At 42.1% G+C, this 26,305-nt stretch overlaps 1 protein-coding gene across 1 annotated transcript in view; it reads left to right on the top strand.

Annotated features, from left to right (window-relative positions):
* Positions 1-26,305, top strand: part of LOC311226733 (uncharacterized protein) — a gene marked incomplete at its 3' end in the record, with an annotated part of 175,780 nt that overhangs the window by 44,634 nt on the left and 104,841 nt on the right. Inside the window, exons 7-21 of the mRNA XM_084312143.1 lie at positions 2,507-2,566; positions 5,962-6,033; positions 9,626-9,688; positions 9,813-9,884; positions 10,000-10,068; positions 10,617-10,673; positions 10,899-10,970; positions 14,926-14,997; positions 15,493-15,555; positions 15,655-15,720; positions 20,526-20,594; positions 22,323-22,391; positions 23,835-23,891; positions 24,065-24,136; positions 25,812-25,883. Coding sequence (XP_084168269.1) covers positions 2,507-2,566; positions 5,962-6,033; positions 9,626-9,688; positions 9,813-9,884; positions 10,000-10,068; positions 10,617-10,673; positions 10,899-10,970; positions 14,926-14,997; positions 15,493-15,555; positions 15,655-15,720; positions 20,526-20,594; positions 22,323-22,391; positions 23,835-23,891; positions 24,065-24,136; positions 25,812-25,883 — 1,005 coding nt within the window. The remainder of the gene's footprint in view (positions 1-2,506; positions 2,567-5,961; positions 6,034-9,625; positions 9,689-9,812; positions 9,885-9,999; positions 10,069-10,616; positions 10,674-10,898; positions 10,971-14,925; positions 14,998-15,492; positions 15,556-15,654; positions 15,721-20,525; positions 20,595-22,322; positions 22,392-23,834; positions 23,892-24,064; positions 24,137-25,811; positions 25,884-26,305) is intronic.

Raw genomic sequence — 26,305 nt, forward strand, 5'->3', positions numbered from 1 at the left:
TGGTCGGTTGGGCGCCTGTTCGCGTCAAAACTACCCTCCAGTTCCGCGGTCTGCGATCTGATTGGCCACTGACGTTTCTGGTCATGTGACATCGACATCTGCGCCAATCGTGTGACGCCTGTTTCTATCACCGGTTAAGCTTAGGCACTCTTTCGAAGTTGGTTAAGGTTAGATCTTGTCTTAGAGCAGGGCGATAGAACACCAGCCCTGATTCCAAACTCTAACCAACTTCGAAAGAGTCGCCTAAGTTTAACCAGTGATAAACTAGGCGTTAGGTAAGTTAGTTTGCAGGCTGTTCGAGGCGGAAATAGGCGCAGAAACAGGCGTCACGCGATTGGCGCACATGTCACATGACCAGAAACGTCAGTGGCCAATCAGATCGCAGAACACGAACGCGGAACTGGAGGGTAGTTGGTAAAAGTATTGACGCCGCCTGTTCAGCAGGGAGGGGATCTGGGGGAAATGGCGTGAACCAAGTTCAAGTTTCAAGTTTCAAGTTTCTTTAATAGTTGTCATACAGAAGTACAGAATACTTTTATACAAAATGCTTCTTACTGTTGCGCTCCAGAGACTGTGCAAGACAAGATAAGTATGAAATAAAATAACATAGTATAGCATGTAAATTAGAAGTAAAAAAAAATGAGGTCACAGTGTTCAGTATAGACATATGTACAATGTTCGATGCAGAATAGACGTAACTGAGTTACCATATAATATACAATACTGTGCAGTGTACTAATATACAATACTATATAGTGCAAGGCAGAAATGGGATGAGGTGCAATTTAGGTACAATTTACAGTAGGTGTACGAGTTGTAGTGCAAATCCTGTATCAATAAATATAAAGTGTGTTTGTGTGATCTAAAGTGTGGAGAGTGGGTGCTGCAGTGTGTTGTTTGTTTAAGTGAGTGTGTGCGTGTGGGTGTGTGTGCTGTGTGCATTTGATGGTTGTTGCATAGTGTTTATTGTTCGTTTAGCAGCCTGATGGCCTGGGGATAGAAGCTTCTTCTGAGTCTTTCCGTGCTCGCCTTAAGACTCCGGTATCGCTTGCCTGACCGCAGCAGTTCAAAGAGGCAGTTGTTCGGGTGGCTCGAGTCCTTAATAATTCTCTTAGCCTTCCCCTTGCACCGCTTGTTGTAAATGTTCTGGAGGGTGGGAAGCCCCCCTCCAATTGTGCGTTCGGCTGAACGTGTCACTCTTTGTAGTCTGCTACGGTCTTGTGCAGTGCTATTCCCAAACCAGGAGGTGATGTTGCCAGTCAGGATGCTCTCTATTGTACATGAGTAGAAGTTCCTAAGGATCTTCTGACTGACTTGGAACTTCCTTAGGCGCCTGAGGAAGTAGAGGCGTTGTTGTGCCTTCTTCACAACACTGTCAATGTGTGTGGTCCATGTCAAATCCTCGGATATGTGGGCTCCGAGGTACTTGAAACTGTTCACTCTCTCAACCGGTGCCCCGTCGATGCTGAGGGGGCTGTAGTCCTTGACCCCTGACCTCCTGAAGTCCACAATCATCTCTTTTGTTTTGCTGACGTTCAGGGAGAGGCAGTTCTCCTGACACCACTGTGACAGGTTCTCTACCTCTTCCAGGTAGGCCGTTTCGTCGTTGGCAGAGATCAGGCCCACCACTACTGTGTCATCAGCAAATTTGATGATGGTGTTGTTGTTCCGCTGTGCTACGCAGTCATGTGTGTACAGGGAGTAGAGGAGGGGGCTCACACGTTACGTTCCCCCAGTGAATCTCCTCGCTGTCAGGTGAAAAGAAGCGGCTGGCGACTCCACATGTATCAGAGGACGCATGTGGTAGTTCTACACCCTCCCCAGGCCGACAGTGGGGCAATGCGTGCAACGACCAGGAAGGGAATTGGCATAATGACTAAATTGGGATGGGTGAAAAAATACAGAAAGCTCAAAATATATATATAAAAAAAAAGATGTGAAATTCTTAGTTGCTCCATAGAAAATGACCGGGAGACTGATTTTGTGGACTCCCAGAATGGAAGAGTCAGTATTCAGACCCAAAAGAGCTTTATTCTATCAGCGGCTAGTATGAAGAATAGAATAGAAATACTTATCCAGAGGGAAATTCGGCTACTCTGTATCATCACTCTTATAACAGTAAATGTTCACGTATCCTCAAAAAATAAAAATAAAACAATGCTCCCAGTCACTTCTACCACCATCGCAGCATCACAGGTTATTATCCTAATAATTTGGCTTCTAGCGCTAGGAGGGTCCTTCCACGCTCACAGATACTGGTTGGACTGTCCTTGGAAATAGCATCCATAAACTCTTACTGTAAATTGAACAATATTCCCCTTTAAGTATCCGCTGTCGACTCTATCTCTCTGTCCTTCGGTTTCTGTCCCTATCGCTCTCTCTTTCTATTTCTCTCTCTCTACCCACCAACCCCCCCCCCACCCGCCTCTCTCGTGTTGCAGTGTTGTGATGCGCTGTTGACGGAACGTTCTAGGCTGATATAATTGTTTTGCATTTGTTTTGCCAGGTCAGCAGTGTGGACAGTGATGCTGAGGACGCAGAAGAGAAGGCATCTGAACCCTCCCACGTATGTCCAACAACGCCAACACTCCCCGTTTCCATGGTTACTGTGTAGTTAGACACAGTTAGTTTTGTGTTGCTACCATTTGATTATATTAGATTAAATTGTATTGTCATTGTACGAACTGTACAACAAGTGGCGTCTAACTTTGGACTATCGTTCATTGGACCTTGGCTGAATATTTACAGAATAATTTTGCCTGTAGTTGCACGTATAATAAAAGTATAATATTTTCACAAAATCACATTTTGTCACTGTCTAATTGTATTGTAAATATGTAAATTAGGGAGTTGTAAATGAAAGATCCCCTCCAGATGTATTTAAAAATCTTTAAACATTTTCTATTGGAATCACAATTTATATAAATATGTTTATTTAAAAATCTTTAAACATTTTCTATTGGAATCACAATTTATATAAATATGTTTATTTATTTTTATTGAAATTTTTTTATTTATAAAAATGGATCAATAGAGACTACATAAAATGTCTCGGCAGCATCTCTACACCTTTACCCTCACACTTTCAGTGCCCATGACGTCATAACTCGTTTTATCAGCCCAATGCCTTTTTTATTAGCGATCTGAATTCATATTTCATCAACAGAGTCTCCCGTTGGTACAGCAGCCCCTGTAGGAGCTCAGATGTGAAAAAACCGCCCCCTATCGTCTATCCCTGTGTAACTGCAGGTCAGTCACTTAGACTGACCTGGGATCAGTCGATATGTAGAGGTGGAGCCAGCTGGCTCCTTGAGCTGGCAAGCTGTCTGCTCAACATGGAAGTCATCGCGGGACGGGAATCAGCCTGGAATATATATTCACAGTAGCCAATACTCAATCAATAAGTGTGATCGATATTTGGAATGGCGATCAGGAATTGGAATGATCTTTTTGGAGAACATCTGATCTGAGGTAATGAATCTATTTTACCAGTCTTGGGATAATCAGAGTTGTATTCGCTGAGATCTCAGCGTTTGCCCTATGTGTGATGTGTCTCTGTGTGTGCGATCGCTGATGAGGAAATCAGAGAATCGATTTTTCAGCTTGCGTATCTAGCGTGCATACGTACACATATACTATCGATAATCTAGCGTTTATTTGAAAACGATTCATAAATAGGCCGAAAAATGACAGTTTTTGTGTATTCTAGAATATTCCAGTAAACAGCTTTTATCATGGAATCTTTATATTTTCCTTGAAAACGAGGGCTTTTCAAAATGCTATAAAACGAAAATGAACCGATAAAAAAACAATTCGCTTCGACAATGTTGACTGGAAAACGAGTCATTGATAAGCGACGGGCAGATTAGACACATAGCCATAATTTAAAACATAGATTAGGCGTTTTTAATGCTAACATTGAAGTGGATGGTGGGCATTCAACCGGTAAATCAAGGTTAAGCTTGGGCTCTGAAAGTGTTAACTTAATATACAAGGATCTATGAATATGCTAATTGCCAACAAGCAGCCATTGGTTGGTTACATTTACCAGGAATTCCAAGTCTACAATTTATGTCAATACCTACTCATCGTTTCTGTGTAGCTCAAGCTAAAGGTGTAAAGTTACCACATGTTGGACCATGAGAGGTTTGCCCTATTAGTGATATCACACATAACAATCTGTACAGTCCGTGATGAAGAGGAGTTAACCATAAGTGAAGGGGAACTTTAAAGGCTTACTTCAACTTCCTGTTGGCAATCTGACCACCACTCTCCCCATGTGTTTTTCAATCTGACCGTCACTCTCCCCTGTGTTTTTCAATCTGACCATCACTCTCCCCTGTGTGTTTCAATCTGACCATCACTCTCCCCTGTGTGTTTCAATCTGACCGTCTCTCTCCCCTGTGTTTTTCAATCTGACCATCACTCTCCCCTGTGTGTTTCAATCTGACCGTCTCTCTCCCCTGTGTTTCAATCTGACCATCACTCTCCCCTGTGTTTCAATCTGACCGTCTCTCTCCCCTGTGTTTCAATCTGACCATCACTCTCCCCTGTGTTTCAATCTGACCATCACTCTCCCCTGTGTGTTTCAATCTGACCGTCTCTCTCCCCTGTGTTTCAATCTGACCGTCACTCTCCCCTGTGTTTCAATCTGACCGTCTCTCTCCCCTGTGTGTTTCAATCTGACCGTCACTCTCCCCTGTGTTTCAATCTGACCGTCTCTCTCCCCTGTGTTTCAATCTGACCATCACTCTCCCCTGTGTGTTTCAATCTGACCATCACTCTCCCCTGTGTGTTTCAATCTGACCGTCACTCTCCCCTGTGTGTTTCAATCTGACCGTCTCTCTCCCCTGTGTTTCAATCTGACCATCACTCTCCCCTGTGTTTCAATCTGACCGTCACTCTCCCCTGTGTGTTTCAATCTGACCATCACTCTCCCCTGTGTTTCAATCTGACCATCACTCTCCCCTGTGTGTTTCAATCTGACCGTCTCTCTCCCCTGTGTGTTTCAATCTGACCATCACTCTCCCCTGTGTTTCAATCTGACCATCACTCTCCCCTGTGTGTTTCAATCTGACCGTCACTCTCCCCTGTGTTTCAATCTGACCATCACTCTCCCCTGTGTTTCAATCTGACCGTCACTCTCCCCTGTGTGTTTCAATCTGACCATCACTCTCCCCTGTGTTTCAATCTGACCGTCACTCTCCCCTGTGTGTTTCAATCTGACCATCACTCTCCCCTGTGTGTTTCAATCTGACCATCACTCTCCCCTGTGTGTTTCAATCTGACCGTCACTCTCCCCTGTGTGTTTCAATCTGACCGTCTCTCTCCCCTGTGTGTTTCAATCTGACCATCACTCTCCCCTGTGTTTCAATCTGACCATCACTCTCCCCTGTGTTTCAATCTGACCGTCACTCTCCCCTGTGTGTTTCAATCTGACCATCACTCTCCCCTGTGTTTCAATCTGACCGTCACTCTCCCCTGTGTGTTTCAATCTGACCATCACTCTCCCCTGTGTGTTTCAATCTGACCATCACTCTCCCCTGTGTTTCAATCTGACCATCACTCTCCCCTGTGTTTCAATCTGACCATCACTCTCCCCTGTGTGTTTCAATCTGACCATCACTCTCCCCTGTGTGTTTCAATCTGACCGTCTCTCTCCCCTGTGTGTTTCAATCTGACCGTCTCTCTCCCCTGTGTTTCAATCTGACCGTCACTCTCCCCTGTGTGTTTCAATCTGACCGCCACTCTCCCCTGTGTGTTTCAATCTGACCGTCACTGTGTTTCAATCTGACATCACTCTGACCATCTCTGTTTCAATCTGACCATCACTCTGTGTTTCAATCTGACCGTCACTCTCCCCTGTGTGTTTCAATCTGACCATCACTCTGTGTTTCAATCTGACCGTCACTCTCTCCTGTGTGTTTCAATCTGACCGTCACTCTCCCCTGTGTGTTTCAGGACAAAGGAAATATATTCAGTGGAATGTTCAGGAAATCTCCCAAAACAACAGAAGCTGCACAGATGGAAGAGGTGATCAGTCTTTTTCCTGATAATTGTGGCAGATTATCTCTTATAATATTTGATTATGTCAACATCAGCATCAAACCCAGCCACGCCCCTTTTCACTGGACAAAGTGTCTTAACACATTGAGTGCCACGCCCCTTCCGGGAAGTGCATAGGCCATGCCACCCATTAACCCCATGTAATCGCTTAACTTGTTTGTAGAGCTAAACCTATATTTTATATTATAGCTATGGATCTAATAACGCTGTCTATTGTCAGTGGGTTTCTTCCGGTCAACATGCAAAAAAACAGATAATTTTTTCATCCAAACATTTCCGTTTTATACCGTGGTGAATATGAGTATAGTTGTAGAGTGATCCTGTGTAATCCCAGGGAACTCCGTCAAACAGCCCTTTAGTGAAATTCACTAAACACGTTGCCATTTCTCGCCTGATTATTGAATCATCCTGAAATCAATGCTAGATTATTGGTATTATGTTTCATCATGCATGCACGAAAGGGGACGGGGGGAAACCGGCTCTCCGTGCTTTGATCGCAGCCAACAGCACACACACCAGAGCATGTGAGCGGAGCGGCGCGACCGAGAAATCCGCTCTTCGCTCTAGACGGCTTGTTCCGCTCCGCTAATCGCTCATGTTGATCCCGCCGCCACGCCACTCAGCGCTCCGCTCACCGCTCACCTTCATTTACGAATCGAGCGCTCCACAGCTCGCTCAGCAGAATATTTTTTTTGGAGCATGATGTAAATTAGCTTGATTTGACCAAACTACACCAGTCTACACCCCCTGGGCCCCTTAACAATTGTTTGTATTGAGCCGTATTGTAATTGTACCCATTCTGCAATGTTAAATAACGTTTATCCATTCAACTAGCTCTACTAAGCCATGGTAGCTAGCCTAGCCACAGTGCTATGGTCGATGCCATTCACGTTAGCATGTAAGCTAACAACAACAACAATGGCGGATTATACTTTGGTCTTAGCAGGATGTGAGTGACGGTTCACCCTTCTCATTGGTTGAAAATGGCCTTCATGTTTGTACATCGCCACCTGTTGCTTTGGCATTGTACTACATGTATATTACATCAGTTTCTGAGCGGCCCGGAGAGGAGGAGAACTCTCGCTCCGGAAGTTGCGCCGACCCATTTTAAAACCCGCTCAGTCGCTCACTTCAAAACCACCTGCTCCACTCCCCGCGCCGCTCCCGCGCTGCGCAGCTCACATGCTCTGACACGCGCGCACGCTGCGATCGCAGGAATTTCTTTTTCCGGATCAACGCAAGATTGATAATATATAGTCCTTACCTTGTCTATGATGTACTGCAAAAAGAATAATCCAATGATCTGATCGCCATTCCAAATACTGGTCGCGGTAGTGTGTCCCACGTTATCCAAGAAAATGAAGGGGGGGCGGGGGAGCCTCGTCGATGCATCGTTATGAGCGCTTGCCTTGCTGGAGTGTTTAGACCCCCCCTGCACGCTGCAGCTCGGCCAGGAAAACAAACCACATCGTTTCAAATGGAGTGCAATAGCTGTCGCAAGGCGTTAGGCGGCGGTATCGCACCGTTGCGGTCTCAGACAGAGTGCAACACAGTCCTACACCATAGCAGGATGAATTATGAATGGAATAGTGAATAAAAGAAATAACTATCATAATAACGAGTATACTCGTTGTTGGCGGCCAACGATTGGCGGGCTATAACGAGTTAACTCGTTATTGGCGGCCATTGTGTTAATGACACCCAGTTTGTCGTCAATTAAATGTTCCCTTTTATGTTTTGGCTAAACTGGAAAAATGGATTATGTACAATACCGGTAGAAATCCTTGCCATGGTGGTAGAGGTTTGACTCTTAACGGATGTACTGGTAGAAGGCTACTTTTAGGCTCTTTGAATGTATAAATACTTTGTCACATTTACAAATGTAACACACAATGCAAACAAAGAAGAATAATTAGTTAGAAAGAAAGGTGCCTCATTTCGACGGTTTGGTTTATAAAAAAAAATGGACATTGAGCAGAAAACTATTATCTGCAAGCAAGAGACACGAGCATCGCTAGCTGAAAATTTTTCCAGTGTATGACAAGAAAGCAAGCGGTGGAAGGACATTACAGATTCCATAACGTAGTACCTGTGTAAGGACATAGTGCCAACAGTCGAGCGAACAGGGTTTAAGACGGTCCGAGCATCTAATATCAGTCGTATTTGTGACTAAAATAGATGTGCGCGAACCGGAACAATTATTTAGGAGCACATGTGCAAGTAAAGATAGCTGACAGTTCAATGAGCTAAACAAACGTTAGCTGCTAATGTCAACTAAGCTGGTCCCGAAACAGTTAAACTAACCCTGGAGTTGTTCTTATCGGAGCACTCAGATAGTTAGCAGAGATAGTTACAGTATGATGCGCTCCAGCTCAAATGGAAACGGTGAGGAAGAAAAAACAGGAATGGACTAATAAAGGGGCGGACTGGATTTGATCTGTCATGCACTGTCACTCTTTTTTTTTTTTTTTTTATGATTTATTTTTTGGCGTTTTATCGCTTTATTTCTACTGGGCAGTCCAGTAGGGAGAGACAGATGAGGAATGGGAGACAGAGTGGGGGGAAGACATTCGGCAAATAACGACGGGTTCGGGAGTCGAACCCGGGTCGGCTGTGTCGCGGCTGAGCGCGCTATGTGGTTCGCCACTGGGGCGCCCCGCACTGTCACTTTATTAATGATAATATAAAATATGGACTGGTAGAATCATGCATGAATGAATTGGAATGGAACTGTCTTTTAAAATGACTGCCACATGAACTGCACTACACCTTAGGGGTTGCACAAATGGTTTATAATGACTTAGCTATACTATTAAATGTCTTGCATATTGCACTGTTGTGCCGCCCTTGAGGATACTGCAAATTTCGCTGTACGTTGCTCTGCTGTGTATAATGACAATACACTGAATTTAATTGAATGGGACAGACTGCTGAGCCCAAGATACCAAGATTTTTTGCTATCTCGCTGTACGTTCAATGATTTTAAGAGTCTTGTACTGCTCCCAAAGCATTTTTTATTATTATTATTATTATTATTATTATTATTATTATTATTATTATCATTATCATTATCATTATCATTATCATTATCATTATCATTATCATTATCATTATCATTATAAGAAAAACAAATATACTGTGATATATATATATATACCGTAACTGTCCAAAAAACGAAATATTATGATACGAGTTTTAGGCCATACTTCCCACCCATAATACAATAGTACATTGTATGACATAATAATAATAATAATAATAATAATAATAATAATAATAATAATAATAATAATAATAATAATAATAATAATAATATATTCGATTTGTAGGGGCGCTTTTATATTTGTGGAACAAATCTCAAAGCGCTACAGTGTTGAAGAACATAGAAATTAGCAAGAGAGTAAAAAAGAACATAAAATAACTGAGACTAAAACTAGTAAGGGAGTAAAAGGAACATGAAATGTGAAGGGCTAAAGCTAGTAAAAGAGTAAAAAAAAAAAACATGGTACATTCTATGAAATAAAGCCATTGTATTAAACTAGTTAATCTGGTCTTTCAGGATAAGCAGTCACTTCACAGTGACCTGTCGGGTAGCAGTGACAATCTGTCTGACATCTCTAAGGTGAGGTTCACCTACAGAATTATTCGCCTGGAAAGGAAAAGGATTGTGACGTAGTTGGTGTTTTATAACGGGGGCCATTGATGGTAGATGTAATAAACTGGTTTGCACTGTGTGATGTCACCAGGAAAAGGGGGGGCTTTTCAGCGGAATCCTCCGGAAGTCTCCCAGACCACCTGGAGAGGGGACACCTGCTCAGGTAGCGGGATATTCTTTTTTTGTATTTTGTATTTTATTTGGAAATAAAAAATGTGTTATTCGTTTTTGTGCGTTCACACAGGCTCTGTTGAAAAAAAAGTTTTGTTGGGTTTCAGGACAAGCGGTCGCTACACGGTGAGCCGTCTGCCGGCAAAGACAGCTTGCCAGAGGACAACAACACTAAGGTGAGGCTAAATTACAGACCAGACGGCCTACAGACACGCCGTGAGTCACTGTACAGGTATGGGCTATTGTTGCCCGGGCAACAGCCCGTTTACTCTGATTGGCTGAGTTGCCCCTCTGGAGAGCCTTCCTTTTTACATAAAAGATTAACAAGCAGCTCCGCTGCAAATAGAGGGAGGGGCAAGAATGCACAGCGACACTGCCCCCCCCCCCCCCCCCCCCCCCGGTGACCCCATGGTTGAAAAACGTCACGCTAAAGTGCCCTTTTGAGTGGCAAGAACGAGAGGACCTGCCCTTCCAATGGTCTAAACATGACCATGTGCCCCCACATTTGAAATATGTCACGCTAAAGTGCCCTTTCGAGTGGCGAATATTTTATACTTATATACTTTTATATATAAGGGGGGGGTGCCCTTTTCCCAGAGCAATAGCTCCTCCAAATGTCTGTGCATGGCCCTGTTGAGACCAATACTGATGAAGTATTTTCTTGTGGTGCGTCATCAGTGTAAAGGAAACACTGATGTAGGATACTCTGCTCTGTTCCTGCTAGGAGAAAGCGGCCGTGTTTGGCGTAGTACTCAGGAAGACCCCCAAAGCACAAGAAGAGGTACGGTCGAGTCCCCAAACAGAACACAATGAACTTTGTTTGTTCCATTTGTTTTGACAGTTAAAAGTTAGAAATTCGGTATCGTGTTCTCAAGATTCTTTCAATACCGGGTTGTATCGATATAGATTTTTGGTCGATACATCAGTGACATTCTTTTTTGATACCCGAGACCTAATAGATTTCTAATGATTTTATTTATTTATTTATTTATTTATACATTTTCAGGAGAATCTCTCTACCCAGAAAGAGCTCTCAGACAGTAACGACAGTCTGTCGGACGTCACTACCAGCACAAAGGTGGGTTGTAAGAACAGAAAGAAGGAATAGAAAGGTGTCTATAGTTTTAACTCATCCAGCGGCATCGCTTAACGAGCTAGGGGGCGCTAGAACGCCATCGCTTTAATCAATGGGGAGACTGCGAGATTTGCGAGTGCTTAAAATATATCTTATATTATAGCTATGGGTCTAATACACCCGTCGATTGTCAGTGAGTTGCTTTTTTATTTTTATTTTTTTTTATATACCGTTTTGAATATAAGTATAGTTTTGCTGATTCTTAGTAATCCCAGGAAAATACGTGATAATAGCGTTTTAGTGGAATACACTAAGTAAACACATTGTCATTTTTCGCCTGATTATCGAATCTTCCTGAAATCAACGCTAGATTATCATTATTATCCTTCCTCGTGCATACATGAAATGGCCCTCGTAGCGCGGCACTCCCCCCCCCCCCCCCCCCACCTCCTGCACCCAACGGTAAACAAACAGCCACACACACACACACACGGACAGCTTCGATCGCGGTAGAAAGAAATATCAGATCAACGCAAGATTTAATATATAGAGTCCTTACCTGGTCTCTGATGTAATGCAAAAGAAATAATCCAATTATCTGATCGCCATTCCAAATACTGCTCATGGAGGTCCGTCCCACATTGCCCGGCATTGCATAATGCTGTAAACGCTAGTCCTGCCAGAGTATTTAAACCCTGCCCGCATGGCTCAGATCGGCCCAGAAAAGAAACTACACCATTTCTAATAGAGTGCAATACCGGCTGGAAGGCGTAGGTGGCGGTATTTGCCCTTTTGCGAGCTCAGACCCATTCCCAATGATCAGGCTGGATGGATGAAAATGAATGGATATAGCTAATAAAATAATTAAGCATTACATCATGCGACGGAGTGTGTTATATAAATTAGATCACGCCTATGGGTGGTTGTTAGGCCCGAGGCGCAGCCGAGGGTCGTCAGACCCCCATAGGTGTGATCTAATTTCTATAACACACGACTTCAAGTGGTGTAATACTTTTATACAATGGCCGAATTCATCCAACCTTATTGCTATACAATAAACACACAGTAATTGAAGCATAATGGAGATTTATTCACAAAACCATCCGCAGAAAAAGTAGGTAAAAAAAAAGAAAGAAAAGTTGCCTCCGTGTCTAGAAGCAGCTGGGAGGTGCGGTGCTTGAAAGCATGCCATCTAACAGTGAAGTTACCGGTTGTTATTTGATTGATTGATTGAAAATTTTATTAACAGATTGCAGAATGGGTACAGTACAGCTCAATACACACAATTGTTAACACATTGGTTGCCAACAACGAGATTTCTCGTTATTTCTCGCCATGCGTTGGTTGCCAATAACGAGATTTCTCGTTATTTAATCGTTATTTCTTTTATTAGCGATATCCATACATTTTTCATCCATCCAGCCTGCCGTTATCATTAGGAATGGCTCTGAGCTCGAAAAGGGCAAATACCGCCCCCTATTGTCTCCCGGATGGTATTGCACATCATTGGATTGGAGTCGATGGGACTTGCATCAGAAAAAATAACTCTGGTCCACATTTTACTTCTGGGGCATGCAACCTGATACTAGTGCATTCATTGAGGGGACTGGAAGCAGCATCGATGATCTGTTTTGGACTATAACATTGGATCAATAAACGCGATCGATATTTGGAATGGCGATCAGGAATTTGATTCATCTTTTTGCAGAACATCTGATCTGAGGTAAGGACTCTATGTTACCAGTTTTGGGTTAATCAGAGTTTTTATTCACAGCGTTCACAATGTGTGTGTGTGGCGTTAGGCGCTGAGCGTGGCACGAATAAATGATTTTTCAGCCCGCTTTTGTATCGTGCATAAGAACACAAATACTCTCGATAATCTAGCGTTTATTTGAAAACGATTCATAAATCAGCCGGAAAATGACAACGTGTTTTGTGTATTCCAGTAAATGGCTATTATCGCGGAATCTTTTTTTCTTTCTAGAAATCTCCAAAACTATACTCGTATTCAAAACGGTATAAACGGAAATGTACTGATGAAAAAACATCCGTTTCGTACATGTTGACTGCAAGCAAGTCATTGATAAGCGACGGGTGTATTAGACCCATAGCCACAATTTAAGATATAGTTTAATCGCTCGCAAATGTGCTAGTCCTCCCATTGATTAACGTGCTGGCATCCAAGCGATAATTCGTCATATCCGGCTGGCAACCAAAGTGTTAAGGGGATGCAGACCAGAGAAAGACTTTCGTCTTGTTTATATCAGGGTCCCCCATTTTCAATGCATCATAACATAATATGACATACAGATAGACAGTGCTACATCTATACATAGGTTGCTACAAAGCATGCCATCTAACAGCGAAGTTAGCGGTTGTTATTTGATTGATTGATTGAACATTTTATTAACAGTGAAATGACAGTGTCCTTTTGAAGGAGAGGGAGGTTCTACAACGCATGCCATCTAACAACGCACTTCCCGCAATTTATATTTTGTTTCACAATGAGTCATGACCAACCAATTACATAATCTAACATTGTGTAAGTAACTAACACATTCCACGTGATTTTATCGTTTTTGAATGAGTCGTTATGACTATATCAATACATCCATTCATAAAGATTATTGTCCGCCATCTTGGTTTCATTCCTAAAAACACGAACGGCGGAGTGATTCGGAAACAAAGTAATTTGGTTGTGGGCGGGTTCTGGGATCACGTGGAGTGTGTTATGAAAAATAACAACGTCTGAAAGAAGTGTTTCAGCCAATCAGAATGCCATTGTATAAATAACGATTAAAACCCGACTTTTCTCGTGATTGGCGCTGAACGGTTGGCGAGTTAACCCGACTTTTTCCGTGATTGGCGCTGAATGAGTTAAGTGTCGCATCCTGACTGGTAACATCACCTCCTGGTTTGGGAATAGCACCGCACAAGACCGCAGCAGACTACAGAGAGTGGCCCGTTCAGCCGAGCGCACAATTGGAGGTGGGCTTCCCACTCTCCAGGGCGTTTATAACAAGCCAAGGCTAAGAGAATAATCAAAGACTCTAGTCACCCAAACAACTGCCTCTTTGAACTGCTGCGGTCAGGCAAGCGCTACTGGAGCCTCATGGCCAGTACAGAGAGACTCAGAAGGAGCTTCTATCCCCAGGCCATGCTCAATGACAATGACACTAGCTGGCGGAAGAAAACCTTGTAACTCCAAAAACCCAACTTTTCAGGATATGAAAAAAACGAACACACATTTGAGGGCGAATAGAGTTACAAGGTTTAGACAGATGATCGGTCTAATGCTTTCCCATTGTTTAAACTTTGTAAAACCACACACACATATGGAGGATGATCTACTGAGTTGATTTATAAATAAAAAAAAAATGGGAGTTACGAGGTTTTCTTCTGCCGGCGTCGCTATGTAACAACCCATCATCTACACACACTGCACAGACACATCCACATGTGCACACTCACTTTAAACAAACACTCACCTTACCACTCACTTTATTCACTTTAACACACTTTATATTTATCTATTATTAAAGAGATTTGCACCACATTCATACTTCATTTGCACCCTACCCCAAGTTTTGTACCTCTGCATTCTACCTCACTGTTACTCATTTTACTCTGTATTGTATATTGTATATGTAATAATGTAAAGGTCCAGTCCAAATGTTCTTTTGTGATGTTTATTTAGAAGGTCTGACTGACGTAACCCAGTGAACCCACATTATAACAATCCATATGTATATTGACTTTACTTACTTTTTACTTACTTCTTAATTATTATTATTTTTTTTTTTTTTACTTACTTTATTTGTACTGTATGTAGCACACTCTCAGGGGCTCATACAGAAACAAGCATTTGTATTTTGTTCTGACAAATAATAAACAAACTTGAACTTGAACTTGAGGGTGAGTTAACGTCCTGAAGCTGAACGCTTGCTGTGTGTTTCAGGAGAAAGGAAACGTATTCAGTGGAATGTTCAAGAAGGCTCCCAAACCTGCGGAAGCCGCTCAGACAGAGGAGGTAGGTGGCCGACCTCCTCCTGACCTGCAGTAGTGATTGATGACGTAACATTTGTTAAAGGAACACGCCAACATTTTGGGAAATTAGCTTACCTTCTTCTCCAGAGAGAGACAAGAAGATAGATACCAGTCTCCTCTCTGTGCGTTCAGTAGAAAGCTAATACGTTTTCTCTAATATTTAATGTAAGGATTATCTTATCTGGCTGCCTGTTAGCCTAGCTTAGCACAATGAATGAAAGCGGACAGTGGCGGTTAGCCTAGGCATTGTCCAACTAACACCTCTCTAAGGCTAACAGGCACTGTCCACTTCCATTCATTGTGCTAAGCTAGGCTAATGTGCAGCCAGATAGCTTTCTACTGAACGCACATGGAGGAAACTGGTATCTATCTTCTTGTCTCTCTCTGGAGAAGACGGTAAACTAATTTCCCAAAATGTTGGCGTGTTCCTTTAACATCAACATTGATATCTAACTCGACTGTTTTTATTTCTTCACAGGACAAGCGGTCTCTACACAGTGAGCTCTCGGGCAGCAGAGACAGTCTGACTGAGAATCACAAGGTGAGTGCAAACCCAGTTTGATTATGTTCATGTAGCTTATTCTTAATCGGTTATGTTGAATTTAGAGGTTTTTATTTGAATGTCTTTTTGCCCATCTAGCAGGAAAAGGGGGGCTTGTTTAGTGGACTTCGCAAAAAGATGGCCAAAGCACATGGAGAAGTACAGGTGAATCTGCATTCCATCAAAACACTCATGAACACATACACCTCTTAAACTCTTGAATACACACACAAGACACGTGCACCCTGCACCTTAACTCAATCAGCGCCAGGGGTCGGGGCGCCAGGGGGTGCTAGAATGCCATCGCTTTAATCAATGGGGAGACTGCGAAATTTGCGAGTGCTTAAAATATATCTTATATTATAGCTATGGGTCTAATAGACCCATCGATTGTCAGTGAGTTGCTTCCAGTCAACATGCACAAAACAGATTGTTTTTTCATCCGTACATTTCCGTTTTATACCGTGGTGAATAAGAGTATATTTCTAGAGCATTCTGTCTAATCTCAAGAAACTCGAGCAAACGGCGCTTCAATGTATTTCCTTAGAAATCGTGCCATTTGTCGCTTGATTTATGAATTGTTCTGAAAATAATGCTAGATTATCGGTATTATATGTGTCATCATGCGCGAACAGAAGCGGGGGCTGAAAAATTGCTTCTCAGGCCATGGTTACTGTTACAAAGGGTCAGATTAAACCGAATATATATATTTACTGCTTGAGATCCCTTGTATAATATTTGTATATCATTTGATATCCCTTGTATTCTTTGTATATATACACGGAATATCCCTTTACCTGGGTACAAACCAGACCATAATATTCGTTCTCCTATTGGACAGCGACCCCTAGGCGCCAACGACCATACCCCCAATGGCGAGTTCAAAGGCAACGCCAAGGCATGTCTCAACATGTCCAGGTTTGCGCAGTAATACGAGACAGAACTGAGGTTGGCACTAGATCAGGGGTCAGCAACCTTTTTGACATGGAGTGCCTGTTTGAAATATAGTTGTAACTAGTGTGCCTCAACAATATGCCATGCATCGTAAATTCTTTTTCTCATAATCAGGTCTTTTTAATGATAATTTTTACATTATTACATCATTATTGTTATTGTTATTATTAACAATATTATTATGATGGTTGTATCAACCCTAAATCTGAGTTGGGGGGGGGGATGCAATGCAGACAAACAGCTGCATACAGTGCAACCATTTAACTCACATTTGCCCATTCATTTTTGGACACATCACACACCATTGGTGTGTGTACTGTACGTGTGCTGTCATAGCTCCACCTACAGGCCTAATGGAGAACACCAGGATGTGAATGGAGGGTGAATGTGAGGTATATCGTGTAAATAAGTTTTGATTGATCGCAAGACTACACTGTAAAAAATAAGTTACCAGAACTTAAAAATATTGAGTTCAGTTACTGTGCATTAAGGTTTTCAGTTTTCAATCCATAATAAGTTAACAGAAAAATAAGTACACAACCACATTATTTCAACCTAATAAAACTATGTTTATTGTCATTGTTTTAAGAACACAAGTTGACTTGGTAATACTCACATTTTGAGTAAAAAAAATGGCTTTTAACATGTGCAATGTTCAATGAAATAGAAAAATAAATAATACAATTTGTTGATTAATCCCACTGGTCACAATGGTGGCCGTAATAATGTTTTTGTTATAAGGCTCTGCAAATGTTACTGAATGATGTAGCAATGTATTTCCAGCTAAATTGAAATAATAAACAAATAAAGGGTCTCAATTAAATATGTGGTAGTAAAAAGAACCTGTGGGAGGATTTCAACAAGATAAATGCGACAACAGTGCAAAATATTTCACTATAATATTTCAAAGCAAAAAAAAAAAAAAAAAATTTAAATTATATTTTTTGATGCTGTCCCCTGTGCCTATGCAAATGCCCCCGCGTGCCTAGGGTTGCCTACCCCTGCACTAGATAATTCACCTTACGTATAAATACGGCGCAGGTGGAAACAGCAGCACTTCGTTCAACGTATCGTTCGTTCATTACCAGTAAAGCCTTCACCACGAGTCAACGACCAAGTGAAGTGAGCAACTTTGCGTCTAAATAGAGCACTTAGAACATGTGCGAATAGGATAATAATTGTTAGACTAGAAGTCTTTATTTGTCATGCAGTTTAACACACACACGCGAGATGGGCGACCCACAGGAACACACACACACATGCACTGAGTGTGCACATGCATTGTCGTATATAGGATAGTAAAGTGTCATAGTTTGGTGAAGTAACGGCAAGTTCAACCTAGTTTAATGTGACGGATAGTGCAAAGGAGAACCTACACCGGCGAATGCAGAGCCTTTTCTGGCTGGATTATATTGCTTTGGTACTGTGGCTGCTGGAGCAGAGAACCGTCTACCCCACTGTCGTGTGGGATCTACCCCTGTGAGGAGCACCTTCGAGCCCGCCTCTAGGACCAGAGGCTGGCTAGCTTTCATCCATGCTGTCGAGCATACTTGGATTATAGCTGTTGCTTTGTCTGCCGATCGAGGGGAGTACATGTGTCGACTCCCGTAGCTGGAGCTTCTTTATTCCTCGTTAACCCAGACTTTGCACCCGAACATTCCTCTACCCTGCCGGCTTACAACCGGAGGGAACCCCCTAGTGTCTCCAGCTGACTACGAGTGTGCCTTATGTAATTGCTATGCTACAGGTGGCGTCAGTTATACCCATCTTACTATTCTCATGGACTTACGCTCTTGACCTACTTTAAGTGTTCTTCGCCTTACAAGCGCAAGTATAATTCTCAATCTGTAACCTACCATTGCTTGCTCTAATAATAATAAATCCCTCTAACTAGAACTTTAGGTGTCATTGTCGTATTCTTGTGTGGGTGTTCACCAGATATATTCATGTACTGTATGGCCAGTAATTAAAGTACATAACTAAGTAGTGGTTTAATAATACCATACTCTCAATACAGTCAGGGAATTGTACCCCTCAGTTACAGTTACACTGGGCTAAAACAGCAACGTTCTATTTTCGAATGATTACGTTTGCATGTCCAAGTTAAAAAGAAACACAGTTTTGGCAGGAAACCGCGTTTTTCTAGTGGCAACGCTGAAAGGGTGTTTTCGTTTTGGAAACTCGGCGAAAACTCGCCGACAATGGTGCCATGTAATTTGAGTAGTAGAGACCTGCACGGTTATTTCCAGTGTTTACAGCAGAGCTGTCCCAAGTAGCTGCGGCTACCAATGTGTTGTGAAGTTATTGTTATAAGGAGCCCAGTCCAAAACTACAACAGTCTGCATTCCCTTAACATTTGTGTGTATTGAGCCGTATAGTATTGTACCCATTCTGCAATCTGTTAAATAACGTTTTCATCCATTTCTACTAGCGTTAACGTTACGACGTTAAGAGCCTCGATGCTACTATATACATGGAGAATGCCATTCACATTAGCACATCGGAGATCTTTTTGTGAGACTAAACTATTCGCTCTTGGTGGTAAATTGTGTTGATGTTGGTTATGTTTCATCAACAAATGAGAGGCAGAACACACAGTGAATGTATCCGTTTTGTTTATTGCACTTTTATTGCACTTTCTTTGTTGAAAAATAAATGCTACCTTGGCTAAATGGCTCACGCAAGGTATTTAAAGATGGTGGATTGTTATTTTTTAGCAGGAAGTGTATTGGCACGTTCAACTTTTCTGATTGGTTGAAAATGGCCTTTATGTTTGAACTACATCGCCACCTACTGCTTTGGCATTGTACTACATGTATATACATCACTGTGCTCAGGAGGCAAAACGAAACTGAATCTGAAAACTTAAAACGAAAACTGGCCCTAGTGTAACCGCAGCCTCAGTGCTTTGCCTGCAGCCAACGTCAGAAACACACACACACACGCTCCGATGGTGGCGAAAGAAAGATCGGATTAACCCAAGATTCGTAACATAGAGTCCTTACCTGGTCTTTGATGTCCTGCAAAAAGATTAATCCAATTCCTGATCGCCATTCCAAATATTGATTGCGTTTATTGTTCCAACGTTATATGTCCGAAAGGCATAATCCACGCTGCTCTCAGTCTCCCCAGTCCATGTGTTATAACGATACTGCATGCCCGAGAAGGAAAACCTGAACCGGACCTGTTAGATCAGCGTACAGCCCAAGGGGAAGGGATTTCAATGATGTGCAATAACGGCTGTAAGGCGTAGGCGGCGGTATTTACCCTTTGCGAGCTCAGACCCATTCCCAATGATAACATCAGGCTGGATGGATGAAAAATGAATGGATATAGCTAATAAAAGAAATAACGATTAAAACCCGACTTTTCTCGTGATTGCCGCTGAACGGTTGGCGAGTTAACCCGACTTTTTCCCTGATTGGCGCAGAATGAGTTAAGATGCACATACATTTTTATACAAGACACTTTCTGTACAAATTTACTATTTTATCTTATCTTACCTCGTTTTGATATTTAATTAGATTTTATCGTACTACTTATTGTTATTGTACACACACACACACACCCTGCACTGCACCTTATCATGCACATACACTACACGCAAGACACTCTCTGTATATAATTGACTATTTTATCTCATTTTATATTTAATTCGATTTTACTACTACCACCTATTGTTACCATTCTTGTATTCATTGATGTTTCTTAATTGTGCACTGTTGAGTCTGAGCTCGAAACACAAGAATGTCATTACCTGCAATGCCCCCTGTATTGTTGTGTATTTGACAAATAAAGAACTTGAACTTGAACTCAAGCACTCCAAAGAAGTGTGAGGACAATTGGCTCAGATTGTGACAAAGTACCATTGGGGAAATAGAGTCTCTTTCCATTACAAAAAGGCAGATTATAAATCAAACTTGGCTCGGGTACGAGAAAATAGAAAATTCTTTGCGTGGGTTTTCCATCTCTGACCTAAATAGGTCCCAAATGATTCTACTGTTGTTTTGTTTCAGGAGAATCTGTCCGGTCAGAAGGAACTCTCAGCCAGCAGGGACAACCTCTCAGAGACCACTACCACTAAGGTGAGTTGCTTTGTGAAGTAGCTATGATCCCACTGGAAGCCACTGTTAGAATCAGAATCAGAAAGGTCTTTATTGCCAAGTAGTTTTCACATACAAGCAATTTGCTTTGGTCGTTTTTGGTGCGACATTAACGGACAGACAATAACGGATATTATACAACGGCATGCAAATTTCTCGATTCTGATTGGCCATTCACACGTCTTTATTGGCAACAATCCACGGTCCTGGGCTCAGGACCCGCCCACAACCGAATCACATAACCCTCCCCGGCTCACTCCGGGAGAAAACAAGATCGCGGACAACAAATGGTTATGTTGAAAGCACCATAACGACTAAATATGAAGCGATTCTGTCAAGGGGAATGTGTTAGCCCTTTAAACAATGTTGGATGATGTAATTGATGGGTCTTGAGTCAATCTAGAACAAAAGAAAAATCGCGGTTTGATTGATAGATTAATTGATTGATTTAAATTTCTACTTCCTTCTTTCTACTGACTGCAGCGTTCTCTCTCACACTGTCCGACGCTGGCGTACCCACAAACACACACACACACATACACACACACACACACACACACACACACACACACACACACACACACACACACACACACACACACACACACACACACACACTGTGACACACACACACACACACACACACACACACACACACTCCTGTCTGCAACAGCGGGGGAGTCAGACTGAGAAGGAAGCAGCGCTGTTTTAAGTGAGCATGGTCTATTGAATTGATTGATTGGTTGATTGCTAATTTTATTACTGTACCCCTGGTTTCCAACTGGTTAAGTTTAGGCTAAAAGAAATAAATAAAAAAATAGGGCGAAGAAAACGTTTTTTTCCTATAGGGCAAAGAAAACGTTTTAATTTGTTTTACCTACTTTATATAGAAGCATCTAAGAATGAAGTTCTATGGAAAGTAGGTCTGCATTCCCTTAACAATTGTGTGTATTGAGCCGTACTGTATTGTACCCATTCTGCATCTGGTAATACAATTTTCAATCAATCATTCCAATAATACACAGTTGGATGTGTTAGTTGGTTGGATGCACTTCAAGCTGCTTCCACATGAGGCAACTTCTCTCAATCATTCCAATAATACACAGTTGGATGTGTTAGTTTGGTTGGATGCACTTCAAGCTGCTTCCACATGGAGGCAACTTGTCTTTTTTGTAGTTGTGGGAACTACTTTTTCTGGCGGATGGTTTTTTCAATAAATCTTCGATTAATGTGTGTTTATTGTATAGAAATAAGGTTGGATGAATCTGGCAGTTGTATAAAAGCTTTACACCACGTGCAGTCGTGGTTTGTGACCAATAAACCATGCCTAGGGGGGTCTAACGACCCTCGGCTGCGCCTCGGGCCTAACGACCACCCCTAGGCATGGTTTATTGGTCACAAACCACTCCTGCGTGTGATGTAATGCTTAAATAAGATAAAAAAGGTGGAATAAAATGGAATATGAACTAAATTAAGATAGAAGCACAATAGAATAGAATTATGAAATAAAAATAGGCCAGGGCTGTACAACTGTAAAATAAAAACGTCCTGGCCTATTTTTATTTCATAATTCTATTCTATTGTGAAAGGTATAATAACCAAAAATATTAGATATAGGAAGACATCTCCATGGCTACGAAGGTCACATGTTTCGCGTTTTTGTGCGTTCACACAAGCTCTGTTAAAATAAATGGTTTTGTTGGGTTTCAGGACAAGCGGTCGCTACACGGTGAGCTGTCTGCCATCAAAGACAGCTGGTCAGAGGACAACAGCACTAAGGTGAGGCTAAATTACAGACCAGACGGCCTACAGACACATGAGTCACTCGCTACACCTGGACGTGGGCTTTAGTAAAAATAAACGTATCTCTATAAACTCCAACTCCAACTGGTCCAGAACTACCGCATTATTACTAGAACTCCCTCCATCAACCACATCACTCCTGTTCTCCACCAACTTCACTGGCTGCCTGTTAAGTCACACACTGACTTACTCACTCACCTTCAAGGCCCTCCATAACCTAGCCCCTCCTTATCTCACAGAACTTCTCCAGTCCTACACTCCCTCTCGGTCACTCAGATCCTCCTCTTCCTTCCAACTTGTCACTGCTGTAAAGGAATGTAAATCACTACCCACTTTCAAAAACACTCTGAAAGAACACCTACGGGAGACTGCAATTCAAAACTGGCCCCTACAAATGTCCTAACCCAGTTGTACAGTAAATGACCAAGTATGGCTTTGTCAGTATTCCAATGTACAGTGTACAGTGTCCCCCCTACCCTACCCAACCCCCCCCCCCCCCCCCACACCTCCAATGTACAGCCCCCACCCACCCACCCAACCCCACCCCACCCACCCAACCTCCTCCAATGTACAGTTTCTACGTCAAATGTATATACACTCTTTTTCTGGACACTTTTTGTATCACAAACAGTACTGTATTTGCAAATCTGATATGTCATACATTTATAGATGTAGCAGTACTGTCTATCTGTATGTCATGTATGTCATATATGTTATGATGAATTGAAAATGGGGGACCCTGATGTAAACAAGACGAAACTCTTTCTCTGATCTGCATCCCCTTAACAATTGTGGCATATTTAATTTTAAGTTTATTATAACTGCTCCCCTACTTTGTAACATTGTGTTTATACTGTGTAATTGTATTTGTTTTTAACCCTGTACAGCGACCTTGGGTGCTTTGAAAGGCGCTTTCAAATAAAATTATTATTAAGACTCAAAGTTAACGCGTTCTTTTAAGTTATTTTGTGCATTTGTGCATTTTTTATTTGATGCAAATTTGCAATGCATGAGGGTCATCCTTTTGTGTTAAATGGTTGCATAAAGCAAGACTCATGTTGATAAGAGTATTAAAACTTGAAAAAGTTTAAGGTAGATTTAGCACGGATAAAAAATATGCGATTAATTTGCAATTAATTACGATTAACTATGGACAATCATGCGATTAATCAGATTAAATATTTTAATAGATTGACGGCCTTAATTATTATGATTATTATTAAACTTCGTGAGGGTGTTTCCCTCACACGTTTCCTTCTAAACGTCCTCTGACACAGTGTTTAAACAATGTGATTCTAAAACTGTTGAGACCAATACTGATAAAGTATTTCCATGTGGTGCGTCATCAGTGTAAAGGAAACACTGATGTAGGATATATGGTACGTTTGATTTGAAGCCCCTCTGCTCTGTCCCTGCTAGGAGAAAGCGGCCGTGTTTGGCGTAGTACTCAGGAAGACCCCCAAAGCACAAGAAGAGGTACGGTCGAGTCCCCAAACAGAAACAATGAACTTTGTTTGTTCCATTTGTTTGTTTTGACAGTTAAAAGTTAGAAATTCGGTTTGAATTTTTCAATACCGGGTTGTATCGATTTGATACCTGAGACCTAATAGATTTCTAATGATTTTATTAATTTATTTATACATTTTCAGGAGAATCTCTCTGCCCAGAAAGAGCTCTCAGCCAGTAACAACAGTCTGTCGGACGTCACTACCAGCACAAAGGTGGGTTGTAAGAACAGAAAGAAGGGATAGAAAGGCGTCTATAGTCTTAACACTTTCAGTGCCAGCAGGGGGCGCACGATTTAGTGCTTGAATGCCAACCATCCACTTCAATGTTGGCGTTAATAACGCCTAATCTATGTTTTAAATTATGGCTATGTGTCTAATCTGCCCGTCGCTTATCAATGACTCATTTTCCAGTCAACATTGTCGAAGCGGATTGTTTTTTTATCGGTTCATTTTCGTTTTATAGCATTTTGAAAAGCCCTCGTTTTCAAGGAAAATAAAAAGATTCCATGATAAACGCCCTGTACTGGAATATTCTAGAATACACAAAAACGTTGTCATTTTTCGGCCTATTTATGAATAGTTTTCAAATAAACGCTAGATTATCGATAGTATATGTGTACGTATGCACGCTGGGGCCGCGAGCTGAAAATCGATTACCTAATTTCCTCAACATCACACACACACACACACACACACACACACACATGGGGGACACGTTGATATCTCAGCGAATACAACTCTGATTATCCCAAGACTGGTAAAATAGAATCCTTACCTCAGATCAGATGTTCTCCAAAAAGGTCATTCCAATTCCTGATCGCCATTCCAAAAATGTATCACTACTCTCTACTATCGATTGGCTACTGTGTAAGGTATAATGTATAGCTACGAGGTCATTGTCGCAAAATAATTTACCGACACAGAGTTTAGAACACAGAGGCGCCTCGCCGAGGTGTTTTAAACGTCAGTGAAGGTCAATTATTTTGCGACAATGACCGAGTATAGGCTATACATTATCCCGCTTATTACATGGCATTATCCTGCTTATTACAACTTACTAACAATATACCTAATTCATTTTACACCATCGACAAGACGAGATCAAATGCAGACGCAGTTCTGTTCGGTCGCTCCGCACTCCGGCAGCCGGCAGGTGTGTCTGATTGGCTGCACTGATGCAGTGCGTCAGCTGCGCACAGCGGTCATTATTGCTCGGCAGAGGTCCGTTATCGAGTAATAACGGACCTCTGACGAGCGCTATTGACCAATCACAATCAAGCATTTTGGCGAATGTTAAAACGCCATGTAATAAGAATATATATTCCAGGCTGATTCCCTGAGAAAGGTTGACGTCTTCCACAATAGCTGCTTACGTAGGATCTGCAACATATTTTGGCCAAATAGAATCTCGAATGAGGAACTTTATAAGAAGACAGGCAGCTTGCATATGTCCCTCGAGATAAGGAGACGGAGTTTAAGATGGCTCGGCCATGTATTGAGGATGCCCAATGAAAGGTTACCCAAAGTTGCCTTGAGATGGACCCCAGTTGGGAAGAGAAAGAGGGGTAGACCAAAGAACACCTGGCGAAGGACAGTGATGATGGAGCTGAAGGAGATGGGTCTTTCCTGGGACGAAGCGCAGGCCAAAGCACGAGACAGGATTCAGTGGCAGTGTATGATTGCGGCCTTATGCCCCAACCGGTACGAAGAGGATAAGTAAGTAAGTAAGTAAGTAAGTAAGTAAGTAATAAAATAATAATAATAATTAGCGTCGTGGGCATTCAGGGGGGGGGGGGGGGGCTGATAAAACGTCATATCACGTCGTGGGCACTGAAAGTGTTATGGGTGAGTTACCGTCCTGAAGCTGAACGCTTGCTGTGTGTTTCAGGAGAAAGGAAACGTATTCAGTGGAATGTTCAAGAAGGCTCCCAAACCTGCGGAAGCCGCTCAGACAGAGGAGGTAGGTGGGATCGCCGGACAGGTTGTGTTTGTGATGGATCACGGTTTATGTGGGTTTTATTTTAGTTTATTCTAAGGTGCTTTGGCTTTATTTCGTCTTTCTGTGAGGCACAGCTGTCTATTTAGTCTTTCTGTGAGGGACAGCTGTCAATCACTGGCCTCTGCCGTTAATTGCCATGTGGCATGGCAGGTGTGTGGGCTTGATTGCCACCTGATTGGTGTCAGGTGTGCAGTGCCTTTAAGTAGGTTTGGTTGACTGTGTTTGGATGCTTGTCCATTTCATATTTTTCCCTCAATAGTAGAGGACTGTCCCAAGCTCATGCTTCTAGGGTTTTCTCTGTCTCTAGTGCTGTTGTTTTTCTTGTTGTTTTCAACGACTAGGCAGTGGTGGTTACTTTGAGTTTTTTACCCAGTTATTTTATA

The sequence above is a fragment of the Notolepis coatsorum genome (genome assembly GCF_963971535.1).
Source record: "Notolepis coatsorum genome assembly, chromosome: 4".
Taxonomy (NCBI): domain Eukaryota; kingdom Metazoa; phylum Chordata; class Actinopteri; order Aulopiformes; family Paralepididae; genus Notolepis; species Notolepis coatsorum.